This window comes from Loxodonta africana, chromosome 6, assembly GCF_030014295.1.
Source record: "Loxodonta africana isolate mLoxAfr1 chromosome 6, mLoxAfr1.hap2, whole genome shotgun sequence".
Lineage (NCBI taxonomy): Eukaryota > Metazoa > Chordata > Mammalia > Proboscidea > Elephantidae > Loxodonta > Loxodonta africana.
In genome coordinates this window covers 32,374,955-32,396,181 of record NC_087347.1, presented here as the reverse complement: position 1 = coordinate 32,396,181, position 21,227 = coordinate 32,374,955, and the positions used below count along the sequence as shown (strand labels likewise).

Sequence of the window (21,227 nt, the reverse complement as noted above, 5' to 3'; positions counted from 1 at the left end):
TTGGGCATCCACCCCAGAGTTTCTAAAATTGTATCAACTACAGTCATAGTTAAAAAATAATGGAAGGAAGAATGACCTTAAAAAGTTTATTTGGGGAGGCGGAGCCAAGATGGCGGACTAGGCAGACGCTACCTCGGATCCCTCTTACAACAAAGACACGGAAAAACAAGTGAATCGATCACATACATAACAATCTACGAACCCTGAACAACAAACACAGATTTAGAGACGGAGAATGAACTAATACGGGGAAGCAGCGATTGTTTCCAGAGCCTGGAGCCAGCGTACCAGTCAGGTACGGCACAAGCACAGAGAGCGGCTCCACCCCCCTGAACTTACCCCGGGAGGGGGACCAGCCGGTTCCACTGGCGGCGTGGGACGCAGCCGGTAGGAGAAGTCCCCGGGAGGCAGTGACTGGTCTTGGAGCAGAAAGAGCAGCGTCCGAGCCGGGGAACCGTCCCGCAGGGATTTGGACTGGACGCAGGTACGGCATAAACACGGAGAGTTGCTCCACCCCCCTGAACTAACCCCGGGAAGGGGACCAGCCGGGTCGCGCGGGCGGGCGTGGAACGCAGCCGGTAGAAGTCCCTGGGAGGCAGGGACTGGTATTGGAGCGGGGAGAACAGCGTCCCAGCCGGGACACTCGGTCACGGCACAAGCACGGGGACCTGCTCCACCCATCTGAACTAACCCGGGGAGGAGGCCCAACTGGTTCTCGGAGGCGGCACGACCACGTGGCTGGAGGGACGAGAAGTCCCCGGGAGGCAGCGACTGATTTTGGAGTCGAGAGTGCACCGTCCCAGTAAGGGAGCCTTGACGCTGGGCGTGGGGCTGGAAGCGGAGGATCTGACCGTGACTCCAGCGGGCCAGACCCCCCCACGGGCAATCTCCACACAGCCAGCACACATAGGCGACGCGCCCCGCGGGAGTCTCAGATATAATAGTCATTCCAAGCAAGACAAGCAACTCTGGCTATATTCTGAGGTGCTACTCTCCTATCTCTCTGTTCCCTCCCCCACCCTCCCCAGGCGGCTTCATTAACATCTGAATAGCCTGAGCCAGAGGGAGAACTCTGATAGGGATCTGACTGCATTTTTTTTTTAGCGGATTTTCTGGAAAAACTAGTTTCCCAGTGATGGCTCGGAGACAACAATCCATATCAAACCACTTAAAGAAGCAGACCATGACAGCTTCTCCAACCCCCCAAACAAAAGAATCAAAATCTTTCCCAAATGAAGATACAATCTTGGAATTATCAGATACAGAATATAAAAAACTAATTTACAGAATGCTTAATGATATCACAAATGAAATTAGGATAACTGCAGAAAAAGCCAAGGAACACACTGATAAAACTGTTGAAGAACTCAAAAAGATTATTCAAGAACATACTGGAAAAATTAATAAGTTGCAAGAATCCATAGAGAGACAGCATGTAGAAATCCAAAAGATTAACAATAAAATAACAGAATTAGACAACGCACTAGGAACTCAGAGGAGCAGACTCTAGCAATTAGAATGCAGACTGGGACATCTGGAGGACCAGGGAATCGACACCAACATAGCTGAAAAAAAAATCAGATAAAAGAATTAAAAAAAATGAAGAAACCCTAAGAATTATGTGGGACTCTATCAAGAAGGATAACCTGCGGGTGATTGGAGTCCCAGAACAGGGAGGGGGGACAGAAAACACAGAGAAAATAGTTGAAGAACTCCTGACAGAAAACTTCCCTGACATTATGAAAGACGAAAGGATATCTATCCAAGATGCTCATCGAACCCCATTTAAGATTGATCCAAAAAGAAAAACACCAAGACATATTATCATCAAACTCACCAAAACCAAAGATAAACAGAAAATTTTAAAAGCAGCCAGGGAGAAAAGAAAGGTTTCCTTCAAGGGAGAATCAGTAAGAATATGTTCTGACTACTCAGCAGAAACCATGCAGGCAAGAAGGGAATGGGACCACATATACAGAACACTGAAGGAGAAAAACTGCCAGCCAAGGATCATATATCCAGCAAAACTCTCTCTGAAATATGAAGGCGAAATTAAGATATTTACAGACAAACACAAGTTTAGAGAATTTGCAAAAACCAAACCAAAGCTACAAGAAATACTAAAGGATATTGTTTGGTCAGAGAACCAATAATATCAGATATCAGCACAACACAAGGTCACAAAACAGAACGTCCTGATATCAACTCAAATAGGGAAATCACAAAAACAAATTAAGATTAATTAAAAAAAAAATACACGTAACAGGGAATCATAGAAGTCAATAGGTAAAAGATCACAATAATCAAAAAGAGGGACTAAATACAGGAGGCATTGAACTGCCATATGGAGAGTGTTACAAGGCGATATAGAACAATACAAGTTAGGTTTTTACTTAGAAAAATAGGGGTAAATAATAAGGTAACCACAAAAAGGTATAACAACTCTATAACTCAAGATAAAAACCAAGAAAAACGTAACGACTCAACTAACATAAAGTCAAGCACTATGAAAATGAGGATCTCACAATTTACTAAGAAAAACGCCTCAGCACAAAAAACTATGTGGAAAAATGAAATTGTCAATAACACACATAAAAAGGCATCAAAATGACAGCACTAAAAACTTATTTATCTATAATTACCCTGAACGTAAATAGACTAAATGCACCAATAAAGAGACAGAGAGTCACAGACTGGATAAAGAAACACGATCCATCTATATGCTGCCTACAAGAGACACACCTTAGACTTAGAGACACAAACAAACTAAAACTCAAAGGATGGAAAAAAATATATCAAGCAAACAATAAGCAAAAAAGAAGAGGAGTAGCAATATTAATTTCTGACAAAATAGACTTTAGACTTAAATCCACCACAAAGGATAAAGAAGGACACTATATAATGATAAAAGGGACAATTGATCAGGAAGACATAACCATATTAAATATTTACGCACCCAATGACAGGGCTGCAAGATACATAAATCAAATTTTAACAGAATTGAAAAGCGAGATAGATAGGAGACTTCAACACACCACTTTCGGAGAAGGACAGGACATCCAGTAAGAAGCTCAACAGAGACACGGAAGATCTAATTACAACAATCAACCAACTTGACCTCATTGACTTATACAGAACACTCCACCCAACTGCTGCAAAGTATACTTTTTTTTCTAGCGCACATGGAACATTCTCTAGAATAGACCACATATTAGGTCATAAAACAAACCTTTGCAGAGTCCAAAACATCGAAATATTACAAAGCATCTTCTCAGATCACAAGGCAATAAAACTAGAGATCAATAACAGAAAAACTAGGGAAAAGAAATCAAATACTTGGAAAATGAACAACACCCTTCTGAAAAAAGACTGGGTTATAGAAGACATTAAGGAGGGAATAAGGAAATTCATAGAAAGCAACGAGAATGAAAATACTTCCTATCAAAACCTCTGGGACACAGCAAAAGCAGTGCTCAGAGGCCAATTTATAACAATAAATGCACACATACAAAAAGAAGAAAGAGCCAAAATCAGAGAACTGTCCCTACAACTTGAACAAATAGAAAGTGAGCAACAAAAGAATCCATCAGGCACCAGAAGAAAACAAATAATAAATATTAGAGCTGAACTAAATGAATTAGAGAACAGAAAAACAATTGAAAGAATTAACAAAGCCAAAAGCTGGTTCTTTGAAAAAATTAACAAAATTGATAAACCATTGGCTAGACTGACTAAAGAAATACAGGAAAGGAAACAAATAACCCGAATAAGAAATGAGAAGGACCACATCACAACAGAACCAAATGAAATTAAAAGAATCATTTCAGATTATTATGAAAAATTGTACTCTAACAAATTTGAAAACCTAGAAGAAATGGATGAATTCCTGGAAAAACACTACCTACCTAAACTAACACATTCAGAAGTAGAACAACTAAATAGACCCATAACAAAAAAAGAGATTGAAACGGTAATCAAAAAACTCCCAACAAAAAAAAGCCCTGGCCCGGACAGCTTCACTGCAGAGTTCTACCAAACTTTCAGAGAAGAGTTAACACCACTACTACTAAAGGTATTCCAAAGCATAGAAAATGACGGACTACTACCCAACTCATTCTATGAAGCCACCATCTCCCTGATACCAAAACCAGGTAAAGACATTACAAAAAAAGAAAATTATAGACCTATATCCCTCATGAACATTGATGCAAAAATCCTCAACAAAATTCTAGCCAATAGAATCCAACAACACATCAAAAAAATAATTCACCCTGATCAAGTGGGATTTATACCAGGTATGCAAGGCTGGTTTAATATCAGAAAAACCATTAATGTAATCCATCACATAAATAAAACAAAAGACAAAAACCACATGATCTTATCAATTGATGCAGAAAAGGCATTTGACAAAGTCCAACACCCATTCATGATAAAAACTCTTACCAAAATAGGAATTGAAGGAAAATTCCTCAACATAATAAAGGGCATCTATGCAAAGCCAACAGCCAATATCACTCTAAATGGAGAGAACCTGAAAGCATTTCCCTTGAGAACGGGAACCAGACAAGGATGCCCTTTATCACCGCTCTTATTCAACATCGTGTTGGAAGTCTTAGCCAGGGCAATTAGGCTAGACAAAGAAATAAAAGGTATCCGGATTGGCAAGGAAGAAGTAAAGTTATCACTATTTGCAGATGACATGATTATATACACAGAAAACCCTAAGGAATCCTCCAGAAAACTACTGAAACTAATAGAAGAGTTTGGCAGAGTCTCAGGTTATAAAATAAACATACAAAAATCACTTGGATTCCTCTACATCAACAAAAAGAACACCGAAGAGGAAATAACCAAATCAATATCATTCACAGTAGCCCCCAAGAAGATAAGATACTTAGGAATAAATCTTACCAAGGATGTAAAAGACCTATACAAAGAAAACTACAAAGCTCTACTACAAGAAATTCAAAAGGACATACTTAAGTGGAAAAACATACCTTGCTCATGGATAGGAAGACTTAACATAGTAAAAATGTCTATTCTACCAAAAGCCATCTATACATTTAACGCACTTCCGATCCAAATTCCAATGTCATATTTTAAGGGGATAGAGAAACAAATCACCAATTTCATATGGAAGGGAAAGAACCCCCGGATAAGCAAAGCACTACTGAAAAATAAGAGGAAAGTGGGAGGCCTCACCTTACCTGACTTCAGAACCTATTATACAGCCACAGTAGTCAAAACAGCCTGGTATTGGTACAACAACAGACACATAGACCAATGGAACAGAATTGAGAACCCAGACATAGATCCATCCACGTATGAGCAGCTGATATTTGACAAAGGACCAGTGTCAATTAACTGGGGAAAAGAGAGCCTTTTTAACAAATGGTGCTGGCATAACTGGATATCCATTTGCAAAAAAATGAAACAGGACCCATACCTCACAACATGCACAAAAACTAACTCCAAGTGGATCAAAGACCTAAACATAAAGACTAAAACGATAAAGATCATGGAAGAAAAAATTGGGACAACCCTAGGAGCCCTAATACAAGGTATAAACAGAATACAAAACATTACCAAAAATGATGAAGAGAAACCCGATAACTGGGAGCTCCTAAAAATCAAACACCTATGCTCATCTAAAGACTTCTCCAAAAGAGTAAAAAGACCACCTACAGACTGGGAAAGAATTTTCAGCTATGACATCTCCGACCAGCGCCTGATCTCTAAAATCTACATGATTCTGTCAAAACTCAACCACAAAAAGACAAACAACCCAATCAAGAAGTGGGCAAAGGATATGAACACACATTTCACTAAAGAAGATATTCAGGCAACCAACAGGTACATGAGAAAATGCTCTCGATCATTAGCCATTAGAGAAATGCAAATTAAAACTACGATGAGATTCCATCTCACACCAGCAAGGCTGGCATTAATCCAAAAAACACACAATAATAAATGTTGGAGAGGCTGCGGAGAGATTGGAACTCTCATACACTGCTGGTGGGAATGTAAAATGGTACAACCACTTTGGAAATCTATCTGGCGTTATCTTAAACAGTTAGAAATAGAACTACCATACAACCCAGAAATCCCACTCCTCGGAATATACCCTAGAGATACAAGAGCCTTCATACAAACAGATACATGCACACCCATATTTATTGCAGCTCTGTTTACAATAGCAAAAAGTTGGAAGCAACCAAGGTGTCCATCAACGGATGAATGGGTAAATAAATTGTGGTATATTCACACAATGGAATACTACGCATCGATAAAGAACAGTGACGAATCTCTGAAACATTTCATAACATGGAGGAACCTGGAAGGCATTATGCTGAGCGAAGTCAGTCAGAGGCAAAAGGACAAATATTGTATAAGACCACTATTATAAGATCTTGAGAAATAGTAAACCTGAGAAGAACACATACTTTTGTGGTTACGAGGGGGGGAGGGAGGGAGGGTGGGAGAGGGTTTTTTATTGATTAATCAGTAGATAAGAACTGCTTTAGGTGAAGGGAAAGACAACACTCAATACATGGAAGGTCAGCTCAATTGGACTGGACCAAAAGCAAAGAAGTTTCCGCGATAAAATGAATGCTTCAAAGGTCAGCGGAGCAAGTGCTGGGGTCTGGGGAACATGGTTTGCGGGGACTTCTAAGTCAATTGGCAAAATAATTCTATTATGAAATCATTCTGCATCCCACTTTGAAATGTGGCGTCTGGGGTCTTAAATGCTAACAAGCGGCCATCTAAGATGCATCAATTGGTCTCAACCCACCTGGAGCAAAGGAAAATGAAGAACACCAAGGCCACACGACAACTAAGAGCCCAAGAGACAGAAAGGGCCACATGAACCAGAGACCTACATCATCCTGAGACCAGAAGAACTAGTTGGTGCCCGGCCACAATCGATGACTGCCCTGACAGGGAGCACAGCAGAGGACCCCTGAGGGAGCAGGAGATCAGTGGGATGCAGACCCCAAATTCTCATAAAAAGACCAAACTTAATGGTCTGACTGAGACTGGAGGAACCCCGGCGGCCATGCTCCCCAGACCTTCAATTGACACAGGACAGGAACCATCCCCGAAGACAACTCATCAGAAATGAAAGGGACTGGTCAGCGGGTGGGAGAGAGACGCTGATGAAGAGTGAGCTAATTATATCAGGTGGACACTTGAGATTGTGTTGGCAACTCTTGTCTGGAGGGGGGATGTGAGGATAGAGAGAGAGGGAAGCCGGCAAAAGTGTCAAGAAAGGAGAGACTGAAAGGGCTGACTCAAGACGGGGAGAGCAAGTGGGAGTAGGGAGTGAGATGTATGTAAACTTATATGTGACAGACTGATTGGATTTGTAAACGTTCACTTGAAGCTTAATAAAAGTTATTAAAAAAAAAAAGTTTATTTGGCCTTAGGGATTAGTGTAATTTTTTTTTTTTCTTAGCTTATGCCTTCAAAAGATGGAAACAATTTTTATACAATTTCATGAATAGGGAAAAATGAAATAGTATAAAGATGGCTTTACAAAGTGACTATAAATTAAAGGTAATTTAAATTTAGTAAACATTATGCTACCAATTCTATAAAGTGCTTAGAATATAATTTTAGAATTTTCCTTTTCAAAAAGTTTTTCTTTAAATTTTGGCATTTATAAAACTATGCCTCAGTACTTAGATTTTTTTTTATTAGTATTTGTGTAGAAACCATAAACAACAATTAGGTGCTAAGTCCTAAAACTTTAACTGTTAATCTCTCTCTATACAGTGAAAGATGCAGATGTACCTTGTATGGACATACGGATTCCGTGAACAGCATTGAGTTTTTTCCATTCTCCAATACTCTTCTCACAGCTTCTGCAGACAAGTCCCTGTCTATATGGGATGCAAGAACAGTAAGCAAATTGCCAACTCTTTTTCCAGATTTTGATAATTCTAGTCACTCTAAGGTATTGGAAATAATGTATAAAGTAGTTATGCAAGGATGTGTAGGGTAAAAGAATGGTAGTAAGTTCATACTTACAGGATTCTGTCTATGTACTCTTATCTACTCTACGTCACAAACAAGAGGACTATAAAAATAAATATAACTATTACTTCATTAAATATTAATTCAACAATTATTTATTGAGACTGGGACTTTTTGGGTGCAGGGAATACAACAGGGATACACAGTGCCTCTCCTTAGGGTCTTGTAATTTATAAGGAAAGAGAAACAGATTATTTTAATGCAATGAGGTAACAATGGAAGAATACACAAGGTACAGAGGAGAAGCAAGAAGGAGAATCCTCATCTGTCTGGCAGCAAGTGGATTGCTTTACAGAGGTGGCTGAAACTTAGAGGGTAAGTAGTATGTAGCGGGTTTCTAGAGAAGGGTGGATTCCAGGAAAGGGCGGTGCATGTACAGAGCCCTAGAAGTGTGAGGCTGCAATGGAATATTCTGGGAATGATATTATGTATGGCTGGAACTTAAGGAACAACAAAGAAATGACAGGTAGAGAAGGACAAGATCATTAAGTATCTGGTTGAAGTTTTATATTGCTCTAGAGAGGCTCTATCAAAGAGTGTTTAGTAAACTGGACAATATAATCACATTTCCCTTTTAGGAAGATTATTTTCATGGTGGAGTAAGGGAATTAGTCTCATGGAGACTCGTACAACAAACTATGAGAGGCTGAGTATATGAACTAGGAGTGTCTGTGGGGGTGAAAAGGAGAGAGATGATTAATGATAGGAGGTTTAACTACCAGAATTTGAAGAATGGAGGTGAGATTATGAGAGGAAGAAGAATTTAGAGTGACCAGCTGTCCCACAGGACTGAGGGGCTTCTGGGTTGTGGGACTTTCCGCATTAAAACTGGTACTGTCCCGGATTACCATGGCTTCAACAGTGAATTCCATGTGAATAAATGGAGACGGAATATGTAGACTGCACTTTGAAACTCTTTGGCTGTGAAGATGAAAAGGAGGAAGGGTCAAATAAAAGGGCCTCCTTTTTTCAGATAGGAGGCAATGTGTTCATTTGCTGAGGGCTGAAGCAGGTGCAGAGGAAGAGACTGAAGATGCAGGGAAGAGAGGAGATAACACAGAGGATTATTGAGCACAGATGTAAGTCATTTGAGGAACGTCAAGCTTTATACAAAGCAGAATCTCCATACTCTGTCTTAGCAATGCTTGATAAGGATAATAGAGAAAACAATGATTCTCATAAACTACACAAGGAATTTCCTTAGTTTGTGATTCTGGGTCAGTAAAGTAGCGCGACTTGTAATTTCTCCCATTTACCTTCCCATATGCAACCCCTGAAAAAAGGAATATGTTGATAAACATACAGATGGTGTGGATGAGATATGAGTTCAGTATGTGAGACTCTATTTAGTCCTTTGAAGCAAATTTAGTCCACATATTATTGAAAAAAGTTAACTGTCTTAACACCAACTCCACAAGTTGCAGAGATTTTAGACTTCAGAAGAAGCAGGATACGAGTGGGCACTGTGGGAAGAGTATATCTGGTATGACTTAAGGATAACCGCAGGATAATTTGTCTTTGGGTACAAAGGCCCCACAACTTCTCCTTGCTTTAAAATAATTTAGATGATGATGTAGCAGAGTCCACTCCTGCTAATGGATCATCTGTGGAAGAGCAAGAGTTTTTATGCATTTAGCTGAAAAAACCCAGATGTGTTCTAAGCAAATGGGAAAGGCCATACAGACAATATTAATTTGGCGGTGACCTATATTTTATATTTATTTTCTATCAACTTCGGGTGCTTTTTTTTTTTCTTTTTCCTCTCTCTCTCAGAGTGCTATAAGTGGATGTTCTCAGAAAGTGTCTCTTATTTACTTTCACTCATGTGAAAAGATGGAGGACTAATGCTTGGGGGAAAAAAAAAGAACTGTTCTTATTAAGAAATTTGCCTTTCATAGAGTGGTTTGTTTATGGTAACTTTTTGCAAAAAGTGATTTCTTTCTCTTCTGAACACAGGGCTTGTACTACTGTCATGGTGACCTTCCCACCTGAGGTTGTGAGCTATTTGTATACTGGTTCTGTTTCCTCTAAAAGTATCTCTAAGAGCAAGAGGCGAAAAGGAGTCAACATAACACAGTGCTTTTTACCATAGTAGAGTTCCAATAGACATAAGTCAAGTGAGTGTAGGTGCATAGTCAGGTTTGTGAATTCCAAAAGTATGATTTTGATCAACATAAAAGTACTTTTAATTGGTTTAGTGGCAAAATAAATATTTATATTACTAGCAGTATTACATATAAAAATACTGGCTTTATATTCATTAATGTTAAGAGCATGTTTCTAAAATATTTTTGCATATGTAAAAATTTTTGTAAGGTTATGATAAATACATCAGTGATTAGAAATTAATAAGTTCTTTTTCTGAAAATATTTCCAAATCAGGTGGTTGAAAAAATAATGTAGTATTTAAATTGTAGCTATGAAATACAGACAATTAAAAAGTAAATCAAAGGTAGAAATTTGTTGAATTTAAGCTATTAATAATTACATAATAAAAGTTGTTAACTAAAACATTGCATAAAAATCTACAAATAAAACACAACAGCTGTAGAATTATACACAATCATTTCACTAAAGTAGCATTAGACAGTTATGATGATTTTGCTTCAGATTTACCTCATTTATTTAAAAAAAATTGAATCACCTGGATTTTAAATATCTATATTATATTCTTAGTTTCAAAAAGATACATGTGCTTAATATGATATAAAATTATTAGCTGTTTTATATCCAAATGGTTCATAAAGGAGTTAAATTTATTTTTGTTGGTGAATTTTATAAGATACTGACAAAAGTGACCAGTGTAACTATAGTTTTGTTTTTTGTTTTTTTCCTGTGTGATAGTAAGAACTGAATAACATATTGTTATATGAAACTATTTGACTTGTAACATCAACTCAGTGCATAGTATACTTGTATGCTGCTTCTTCATAATACCTAGATTAAGTCAGAATTGACTCGATGGCAATGGGTTTTTTGGTTTTTGTTAGATTATGTTAATTCCTTTATAATATTAAATTGCCAGTTTATATTGAAGTTCTACTTCAATCATGTGTTCAATTATGCCAGGAATTGAAAAGGAACAGCATTTCATTGATTGTTAAAATGAACATCTCAAGATCTATCTTGAACTACAAAGCTGTCAGTAATAGGATAATATCCATACGCCTGTAGGGAAGACCAGTTAACATGACTATTAAATTTATGTAGCAACCACTAATGCCAAAGATGAAGAAACTGAAGATTTTTATCAACTCCTGCAGTCTGAAATTGATCAAACATGCAATCAAACTGCATTGATAATTACTGGTGATTGAATTGTGAAAGTTGGAAACAAAGAAGGACTGGTAGTTGGAAAATATGGCCTTGGTGATAGAAAGGACACCAGAGATTTGCATGATAGAATTTTGCAAGACCAGAATGACCTATTCATTGGAAGTACTTTTTTCAACAGTGTAAATGGTGAGTGTACACGTGGACTTCACCAGATGGAATACACAGGAAACAAATTGACTACATTTGTGGAAACAGACAATGGAAAAGCTCAATATCATCAGTCAGAACAAGGCCAGGGGCTGACTGCAGAACAGACCATCAATTGTTCATATGCAAGTTCAAGTTGAAGCTGAAGAAAATTATAACAAGTCCACGACCTTGAGTATATGCCACTTGAATTTAGAGAACATCTCATGAATAGACGTGACTCATTGTATACTAATGACCGAATTCCAGGTGAATTAGGGAATGACATCATACATAAAGAAAGTAAGAGGTCATTAAAAAGGCAAGAAAGAAAGAAAATACCAAAATAGATGTCAGAAAAGACTCTGAAACTTGCATTTGAACACAGAGTAGCTAAAGTGAGTGGAAGAAATGATGCAAAAGCTGAACAGAAGATTTCAAAGGGCAGCTTCAGAAGACAAATAAAGTATTGTGATGACATGTGCAAAGTCATGGAGTCAGAAATCCAAAAGGGAAAAATATGCTTGGCATTTCTCAAGCTGAAAGAACTAAGGAAAACATTCAAGCCTAAAGTTGCAATATTGAAAGATCCTATGGGCAAAATATTGAATGATGCAGGAAGTATCAAAAGAAGATGGAAAGAATACACAGAGTCATTATACCAGAAAGAATTGGTTGATATTCAGCCATATCAGGACATAGCATATAATAAAGAATTGATGGTATTGAAGGAAGAAGTCCAAGCTGCACTGAATGCACTGGTGAAAAAACAAGGCTCCAGGAATGGATGGAACACCAATTGAGATGTTTCAACAAATGGTTGCAGCACTGGGAAGCGCTCACACATCTATGCCAAGAAGTTTGGATGACATGTATCTGGCCAACTGATTGGAAGATATCCATATTTGGTCCCATTCAAAGAAAGGTGATCCAACAGCATTTGGAAATTATTGAACTATATCATTAATATCACACACAAGAAAAATTTTTCTGAAGATAGTTAAAAAAATGGTTGCAGCAGTACATTGACAGGGAACCACCAGAAATTCAAGCCACGTTCAGCAGGGTTCATGCTGTTGTCAGATGGATCTTGGCTGAAAGCAGAGAATACCAGAAGGATATTTACCTGTGTTTTATTGTCTGTGCAAAAGTATTCAACTGTCTAGATCATAACAAAGTATAGAAAACATTGTGAAGTTTGGGAATTCCGGAACACTTAATTGTGCTCAAGCAGAACATGTACATAGAATAAAAGGTAGTACTTCAAACAGAACAAAGGGATACTGAATGGTTTAATATCAGGAAAGTAAGGGTTGAATCCTTTCACCATATTTATTCAATTGGTATATTGAGCAAATGATCTGTGAAGACAGACTATATGAAGAAGTAGCATCAGGATTGGGGGAAGATTCATAACAGCCTTCCATATGCAGATGACACAACCTTGCTTGCTGAAAGTGAAGAAGACTTGAAGCCCTTACTGATGAAGATCAAAGATTACAGACTTCAGTATGGATTACATCTCAACATAAAGAAAACAAAAATTCTCACAACTGGATCATAAGCAGCACCATGATAAATGGGAAAATAATTGAAGTTGCCAAGGATTTCATTTTACCTGGATCCACAATCAAAGCCAATGGAAGCAGCAGTCAAGAAATCAAATGAACATTGCACTGGGCAACTCTGCTGCAAAAGACCTCTTTACCGTGTTAAAAGCAAAGATGTCACTTTGAGCACTAAGGTGGGCCTGACCAAAGTCATGGTCTCTTCAATCACCTTGTATGCATACAAAAGCTGGACAATGAATAAGGAAGACCAGAGAATTGATACCTTTGAATTATGGTATTGGCAAAGAATATTGAATATACCATGGACTGCCAGAAGAACGAACAAATCTGTCTTGGAAGAAGTACAGCCAGAATGCTCCTTAGAAGTGAAGGTGGTGAGACTTCATCTCATGTGCTTTGGACATGTTATCAGGAGGGAACAGTCCTTGGAGAAGGACATCTTGTTGGTAAAGTAGAGCATCAGTGAAAATGAAGAAGGCTCTCGACAAGATGGATTGACACAGTGTTTGTAACAATGGTCTCAAACATAGCGAGGATTGTGAGGATGGTGCGGGAATGGGAAGTGTTTCCTTCTGTTGTGCGTAGAGTTTCTATGAGTAGGAACTGACTTAAGGGCACCTAACAACAACAGCAACAATTGAATGTGTCAACCTAAAGGGAGATAAATGACTTATCTCTCTTATTAGTACAGTAAGAACAGTACATTTTGTCACTTCAATGTGATCAATTAGTATTAAGATAACTTCTGAAATATTTTTTGATGAAATGTGAAAATGACCAGTGGATTATATTTCTATAAATTAGTCTTAAACTTCTCTCTCCCATTCTCAAACATATAACAGTCTTAAATCATTAACCTAATGTAACAGCTTGTCATCAAAGATAATGAATGTGGAGACCTATAAGTCAGTCTCTAAATCAGCTGGACAGATCAGCCCTGAATTTTGTGAAGGATGATCGAAGAGATATAAATCTCTATAATTACCAAGCAGACATTATAAAATACCTTGCTGTTTGGAAACTCATGAAATGCTCTGTTTTACAGGGCTACATGCCAAGTATTTCTCCTTAAGGTTATGAAACAGTAATAATTCTTTTATTAAAATTAGAAAAGAAGGTTGTGTGATATTGTCAGAAAATGAAATACAATATAGCAAATTTAATGAAAAATTATAATGCCCTCCCAAAAAGCCACATGAAAAATCCCAGTATACATCTAATTTGAGAGCCCATTTAAAATAAGTGCAAGGAGATTGTTAGTGATTCACATGCCCAATGAAAATATGAAGGCTTTTGAATTTGCTTTAAAGAATGTTCTTGCTGTATAGTAAAACAGAATGGGATGAGTAATACATCTGTGAGTTGTGTCAGAGCTGAGCTGGCGATGGTCACAGTTGCTGACATTTAGTCTCCTGCCATGAATCAGACACAAAGAGTTCATGACCTAGACTGCCTTTGGTGGCTGTGCCTTGCTCCCTAGACTGACTGCTGGCACTTGTCCAGTATACAGTGTTCTTGTAACTTAGCCTCAGCCAAAAGATCCAGAAGCTGGTCACTGTGAGTTCCTATAAGACAGAGAAACTAAGAATTCATCAAAAAAAGTTAACCTATTGGTTCCCATTTGGTGCCTGGCCCTTATCTACTCCATAATTCAGTTCACACCGTGTTGGTTTCATCGGATAGAATCTAGTGAACTCCCAGAGGAACCTAATGTTATTCAGAGACCAGAATGTAGAAATAAAAGTAAAGCTTGTACCTTCTCTCCCTAGGTTTTATTTCTCAGCCACATTCAGTTTAATAACATTTATTGAAAATCTATGTGCCAGGCAACAGATCAGTTCTGGGGAGGTGATTGTGATAGTATACCTGCCCTCAATGAACACATGTTCAATGAAGATACAGCAGGACTAAAGAAATATTATCTTAAAGTAATGTAGTAATTAGTATGTATTCAAAATAACTATATCTTTGGCTTTTTGTTCTAAAGCTCACTATTCCAAGAGCTGATTCTATGGCTAACATTCATTGAATACCTACTACTGTATTTTACACAAATAATATACACCTTCTATGTTTGTTTGCCAACCGTGCGCTCCCCCCACAAGGTATTTTCATAAGTGTGCTATGTTAATTTTTTTTACAGCAACATGAAAAAAAATTGGCATAGCGGCACTTATGAAAATGCCTCGCGGGGGGAGGGCACAGTTGGCAAACAAAGTAGAAGGCATGTGTTATTTGCCTAATGTGCCACTAACAATTATGCTATCACTTTACCTACAGTAAAAACAGTGCTATCGAACATCTGCATAATTATTACTGAAATCCAGTCAGTAGGGCTTCTCTTTCAGAATTGAGAAAGCAGAAGCTTAGAGAGGTAAGTTGCCAAGGATCAGCCAACTGGCCAGTGACAGAGTCAGGAAGCAGACCAACTCTCCAACATGAGTCTGCCTTCTTTACTGCCCTTGGCTAGTCTCATTTCTCTATTGGTCAGCGTTCTATCAGGGTTCTACCAAGAAGGTCTCCAAATATATTTTTTTTTTAATTATAAAAATGTTTTAGGCATTTACAACTGTATTTATGTACTACATATGTGATAACATATACACACACCTTTTTACAATAAAAAGAATGACAAGAAGATGCAATTAGCAATATTTTAAATTATATTTTATGGCCTATAATTTTTTATTGGTTCTCACTGAAAAATAACAATAGTATGAAGTGGCATGTTAGTGAGAAAAGATGACTCAATATGCTTATACTTGTTGAAAATCTTCGTTTAGTAATGTGATATAGTGATTCACAAATTGAATCTATGTTTAGATTTAGTGGCTATCAGAGCTGCAAATTATTACTCACAAAGGTGCAAAACTCTAAAGGGAAAAAGTAGGTCATGGTCTATTCTTACCAGTTTGGGTAATGAATTTTCAAATTCATCAACCAATTATGTAAAAGTATTTTTGTTAAAATTCTGCTAGTCATTTCTCACATCCTGAGGTCAACCAGTTGTTCTTGTATACTAGCCATAAGTTTCTGTGTATTTTAAAACAATAAATTCTGTTTTTACATTTTTAAGTAGCTACATACAAGAGTCTTCAAAAGTGACTGCACTTACATATATTTGGCAGGGAAAACAATTTCAAACATCTGTTATCAAAGTGTTCTAGAATGCAAATTTCCTTTGAAAATGGTACCTTTTATGTTCACTGTTAAAATGTCACCTTTATTTTGATGGGATGATTAAGGGTATTATTTTGAAAAATCTTTGTTTATAGCACATGATTGACAACCATTTGTCATTGCATAAAAGGTCAGCAAATTAGCAATACATGTGCGTGGGGGAAAACATAACTCATCTTTAAGGTCAACTTTTCTTCTAAATATTCTGCTAAAAAAGAACAGTGAAATTTTGTGAGGTACGAAAGATTTTCTTGGTCACATCCTGACAAAAGATTGTTAAGATTCTGATCATCAAAGGGCTAGTTTGTATAAAATTAACCAAATTGGAAGTATCCTGAAGTACTCCAAACTATAATGATAAATCACAGTACACAAAGGAAGAAAAACCTCTAGATTATTGCCTTTGGTATACTGTAATCCGCTTCACTGTGGAGACCTCAGTTCAAAGAGCTTCCTATTGCATAAGTACTGTGCAAAGGCCTACTGTGCCCTCACTAAATAAATTTCAACTACCATTAATTATTAAACACAATGTATTTAATGATGTGAAATTAACTAATATGTGTATAATACTATTTCTTTTGAAAAATCCTTTCTTCTTGGTATTTCTTCTATGTAACAAACTGTTTTCCACCTCAAATGCTAATTCATATCTATCCTTAAAGACTTATTTCACCTCCTCAAAATGCTGTTCGTCTTTGCCCCTCTAGATACCCTAAGAGACCAACAAGGAAAATTTTGTACCATAGAATTACACTAATGATTTTTGGTAAAGTACTTAAAAGAGACATTGAACTTAAAGATAAGTGAGGATTTTTTCCCCTCATGAGGCAAACTACAAATTTGCTGGCATTTTGTGTAATGACTGATGTCTCTAATAGTGTGATTTAACAGATATAGTTGGAAAAAAAAATAAGTGAATAAATGCACTTAATGTGATTTATTTTTTATGGGCTTACATCCAATATTTTCTTGTATTTATAAAAGGCAGTATAGCACAGTAGTAGCACACAGCCATTTTGCGTGGATTTAAACCCAAATTCTGCTGCATATTAGATGTATGGATTGGGGCAAATTGTCTAACATCCTTGTGTCTTGATTTTCTCTTTCGTAAATATTAGTAATACCTATTGTGTAAGAGCATGATGGAGACTAAATGATTAATCATATGAAATGCTTATAAGAGTCCCTGAGATATATAACTCAGTATGTTTTAGATATTGTTGTTGCAACTATTACGCCACATTATAATTGTTTGCTTACTAAATTCTTCTCTCCTGTAACTCTGAGCTTTCTTCTCTACTTTCACAATTGTTATAATAATAGGCGCTAATTTTTAAGTAGATGTGGAAGGAAGGAAGGAGGGAGGGCGGGCAGGGAAAGGGAGGGGAGGGTGGGAAGGAGGAAGGGAGGAAGAAGAGAGGGAGGGAGGGAAGGATGAAGAAAGGAAGAAGTGAAAGGAAAATAATCTGTTTTATATGGTGGCTTCTGTATTCCAGAAATTATGCCATGTTCTTTAGTCACAGTTTGATTAATTTTCATTCTTTTCCTTCCCTTCCATTTACAATGATGCACAAGGCATAGCACAAAATTCGTACTAAATCAATATTTAAGAAACATGTAAATATATAATTTTGTTTCTCTATAATATGACCAAATTCTATCCTCATCCTTCTTCTTCAATAATGTTATAGTCAATCTCCACTGCTACTGGAATTCTCTGACAAGGACCTCATCAGACTTCTCAAGTTATCTTTTAGTCAACCCCTAATGTTGCCCCTGAAATAATTTAATTTTTCCTTCATCAATTATTGTTCTTTAATTTTAACATGCCTTCCGTTTCAGGCACATACACCTTCTCCTCTTTTCCCTCATTTTTCTCTGGATATCTGTTACCTTCCTGTATTTTATCGCTTATGTTCAGCAAGCCTCTGTTTTCCAAACCATCTATCACTTCATTAAAAACACAGAGGAAACTCTTCTAAAGGAAAGATGCACTGATTAATTAATTAAGGTGGGCATTATGTCTTTTTTCAGAGTATCACTAATAATGAAAGTAAAAATGGTGAATTCACAAACATGACTAACTGGCACATCTTCTAGCATTTGGACTGCTATCAGTTGCTTCTCAAGGCATTCATAAAAAATGACTTACTGCTTGTATTTTCTAAAATGCATAAATGTTCAAAAGTTACATTAGCATCATTGAAATTAATCAGTGGGTTTAGATATAAGTTCATTAATTTTTAAGTTACTATAGACGGTAAATCAGCTTTTTACTATTTATTAGAAAATTATTTTATCGAAAAATTCACTGTTTCCTAAAAATTGAAAACAAGTGTTTTCAACATGCAATAAAGCCATTGTATATTAGAGGAGTCAATTTAGTATACTATAAGATTTTGAGAGACAGTTATTTAAATCTGTGAAAAATGCTGCATTTCTTTGTCCCTTTCATTACCATTGGCCTAAACTGTACGCCAGCCACATTTTTGTGCCTCTGCACTTCAGAGGTAAGGCATTACTGGGGTTTTTTTTTGGGGGGGGGTAATCATTTAGCGTCAAGGAAGGTCCCTTTTGAAATGCATGAAGCTCAGCAGACCAGAGCTGGAGAGTCGTAGACTCATCGTCGTGTAGGTTGAGCATTCTATGAGGTGATGCTTGCTGGATGTTTCAATTTTGCAAACTTTTGTCTTTTTTCCCCCTACTTTAATTCGGTGAGGTAAGGCTTGCAAGTGTAATCATGGCTTTCCTGGGTGATGGTTAGGGAGCCCTGATGGGTTCGTTTTGATTTTTCTGTGTCATACATGGAAAACCAAACGTTCCCCACATAACCTAATGGAAAGGCGCCAGCAATAAATTATCTACCTAGTTCTCAGTGGCATACTGTCATGCCACAGATCAGTGGCCCCAAAGTGCCACTCGCCTCATTGGCAGATTGTATTGCCAGATCATATTTCTCAAAATCCATACTAAAAAGTAACAGTTACCCTCAGGTCGATTCCAACTCATGGTGACCCTGTAGGTGAGAGGGACAGAGTTGAACTGCCCCATAGGATTTCAAAAGAGCAGCTGATGGATTCGAACTGCCAAACATTTTGTTAGCAGCCTGAGCTCTTAACTGGAAACGCTGGTGGCATAGTGGTTAAGTGCTACGGCTGCTAACCAAAGGGTCGGCAGTTCAAATCCTCCAGACGCTCCTTGGAAACTCTATGGGGCAGTTCTACTCTGTCCTATAGGGTCGCTATGAGTTGGAATCAACTCAACAGCACTGGGTTTGGTTTGGTTTGGTTTTTGGATATCCAACTGAAACACAGAGATTATCTCATGAGATTATTTAAATTTTGTAAGAGTTAGAAATAATTTTTTCTTACTTATTGCAGTTTATTTAAATTTAATCCAACAAAATTTAATCCATAAAGATAGGCTGGGTGTTGAGGAAAGCCCTAATCATTTAGAATAACTCGAGTATTCTAGACATTTCAGTTTTGTCATTGTTAAAACATAAATTTGCACTCTATTTTATACTGAATAGTATGGATTAGATTGAATTCTGAGATTGGAGGGAACAAACCAAAAGAAAAATGTTGTTAGGTGCCATGGAGTCAAACCCGACTCGTAGTGACCCTATGTACAACAGAATAAAACACTGGTGGTGTCATCTGCAGAATGCAAGTTGTTAATGAGCCTTCCTCCAATCCCAATGCCCTGTTCTTCATCCATTTCAGCTTTTCAGATTATTTGCTCAGCATACAGATTGAATAAGTATGGTGAAAGGATACAAGTGTGGCGCACACATTTCCTGACTTTAAACCAAGTAGTATCCCCTTGTTGAGTTCGAACGACTGCCTCTTGATCTATGTACAGGTGCCTCATGAACACAATTAAGTGTTCTAAAATTCTCACTCTTCACAATGTTATCCTAATTTGTTATGATCCCAACAGTCAAATGCCTTTGCATAGTCAATAAAACACAGGTAAACATCTTTCTGGTATTCTTTTCTTTCAGCCAGGATCCATATGACATCAGCAATGATAACCCTGGTTCCAAGTCCTCTTCTGAACCCTGCTTCAATTTCTGGCAGTTTCCTGTTGATGTACTGCTACAGCCACTTTTGAATGCTCTTCAGCAAAATTTTACTTGTATGTAATATTAATGATATTGTTTGATAATTTCCTTATTCTGTTAGATCTCTTCCAGTCGGTTGGCCAGGCAGCTGTATTCCAAATTTCTTGGCATAGATGGGTGGGCACTTCCAGCACAGCATTCCCTTTGTTGAAATATCTCAATTGGTATTCTGTCAATTCCTGGGGCCTTGTGGGTTTAGGTGTTTTTTTTTTTTTTTGCCAATGCCTTCAGTGCAGCTTGGTCCTCTTCCCTCAGTGCCATTGGTTCCTGATCATATGCTACCTCCTGAAATGGTTGAACATTGGCCAATTCTTTTTGGTATGGTGACTCTGTGTATTTCTTCCATCTTCTTTTGATGCTTCCTGCAACGTTTAATATCCTTCCTACAGAATCCTTCAATATTGCAATTCGAAGCTTGAATTTTTCTTCAGTTCTTTCAGCTTGCGAAGTGCTGAGCGTGTCCTTCCCTTTTGGTTTTCTAACTCCAGGTCTTTACACATGTCATTATAAAACTTATCTTTTACGTAAAAGTAACAGGGGCTGAATCTCCTCAAAATCTTTTCCCCGTATACTTGCCCAAGTGATTTTTACTTTATTGTTGAAATTGGTTGTTTGTATCAATTTTAGAGTATTTATATAATTAGGATAAAAATTATCATCTAGGAGGGTATGAAATCTAGCTAGAGTGATGTTGTTGTTAGGTGTCGTTGAGTGGGTTTCAACTCATAGCGACCCTATGTACAACAGAACAAAACACTGTTGAGTCCTGCACCATCCTCACAATTGTTGCTATGCTTGAGCCCATTGTTGCGGCCACCATATCAATCCATCTCCTTGAAGATATTCCT

At 37.5% G+C, this 21,227-nt stretch overlaps 1 protein-coding gene across 6 annotated transcripts in view; it reads left to right on the top strand.

The window, feature by feature from the left end:
• LOC111747568 (sperm-associated antigen 16 protein-like) overlaps nt 1-21,227 on the top strand; it is an 803,762-nt gene that overhangs the window by 642,183 nt on the left and 140,352 nt on the right. For all 6 annotated transcript variants that reach the window (XM_064286709.1, XM_064286706.1, XM_064286707.1 and 3 more), the window contains one exon: nt 7,777-7,903. In XM_064286709.1, coding sequence (XP_064142779.1) covers nt 7,777-7,903 — 127 coding nt within the window. The remainder of the gene's footprint in view (nt 1-7,776; nt 7,904-21,227) is intronic.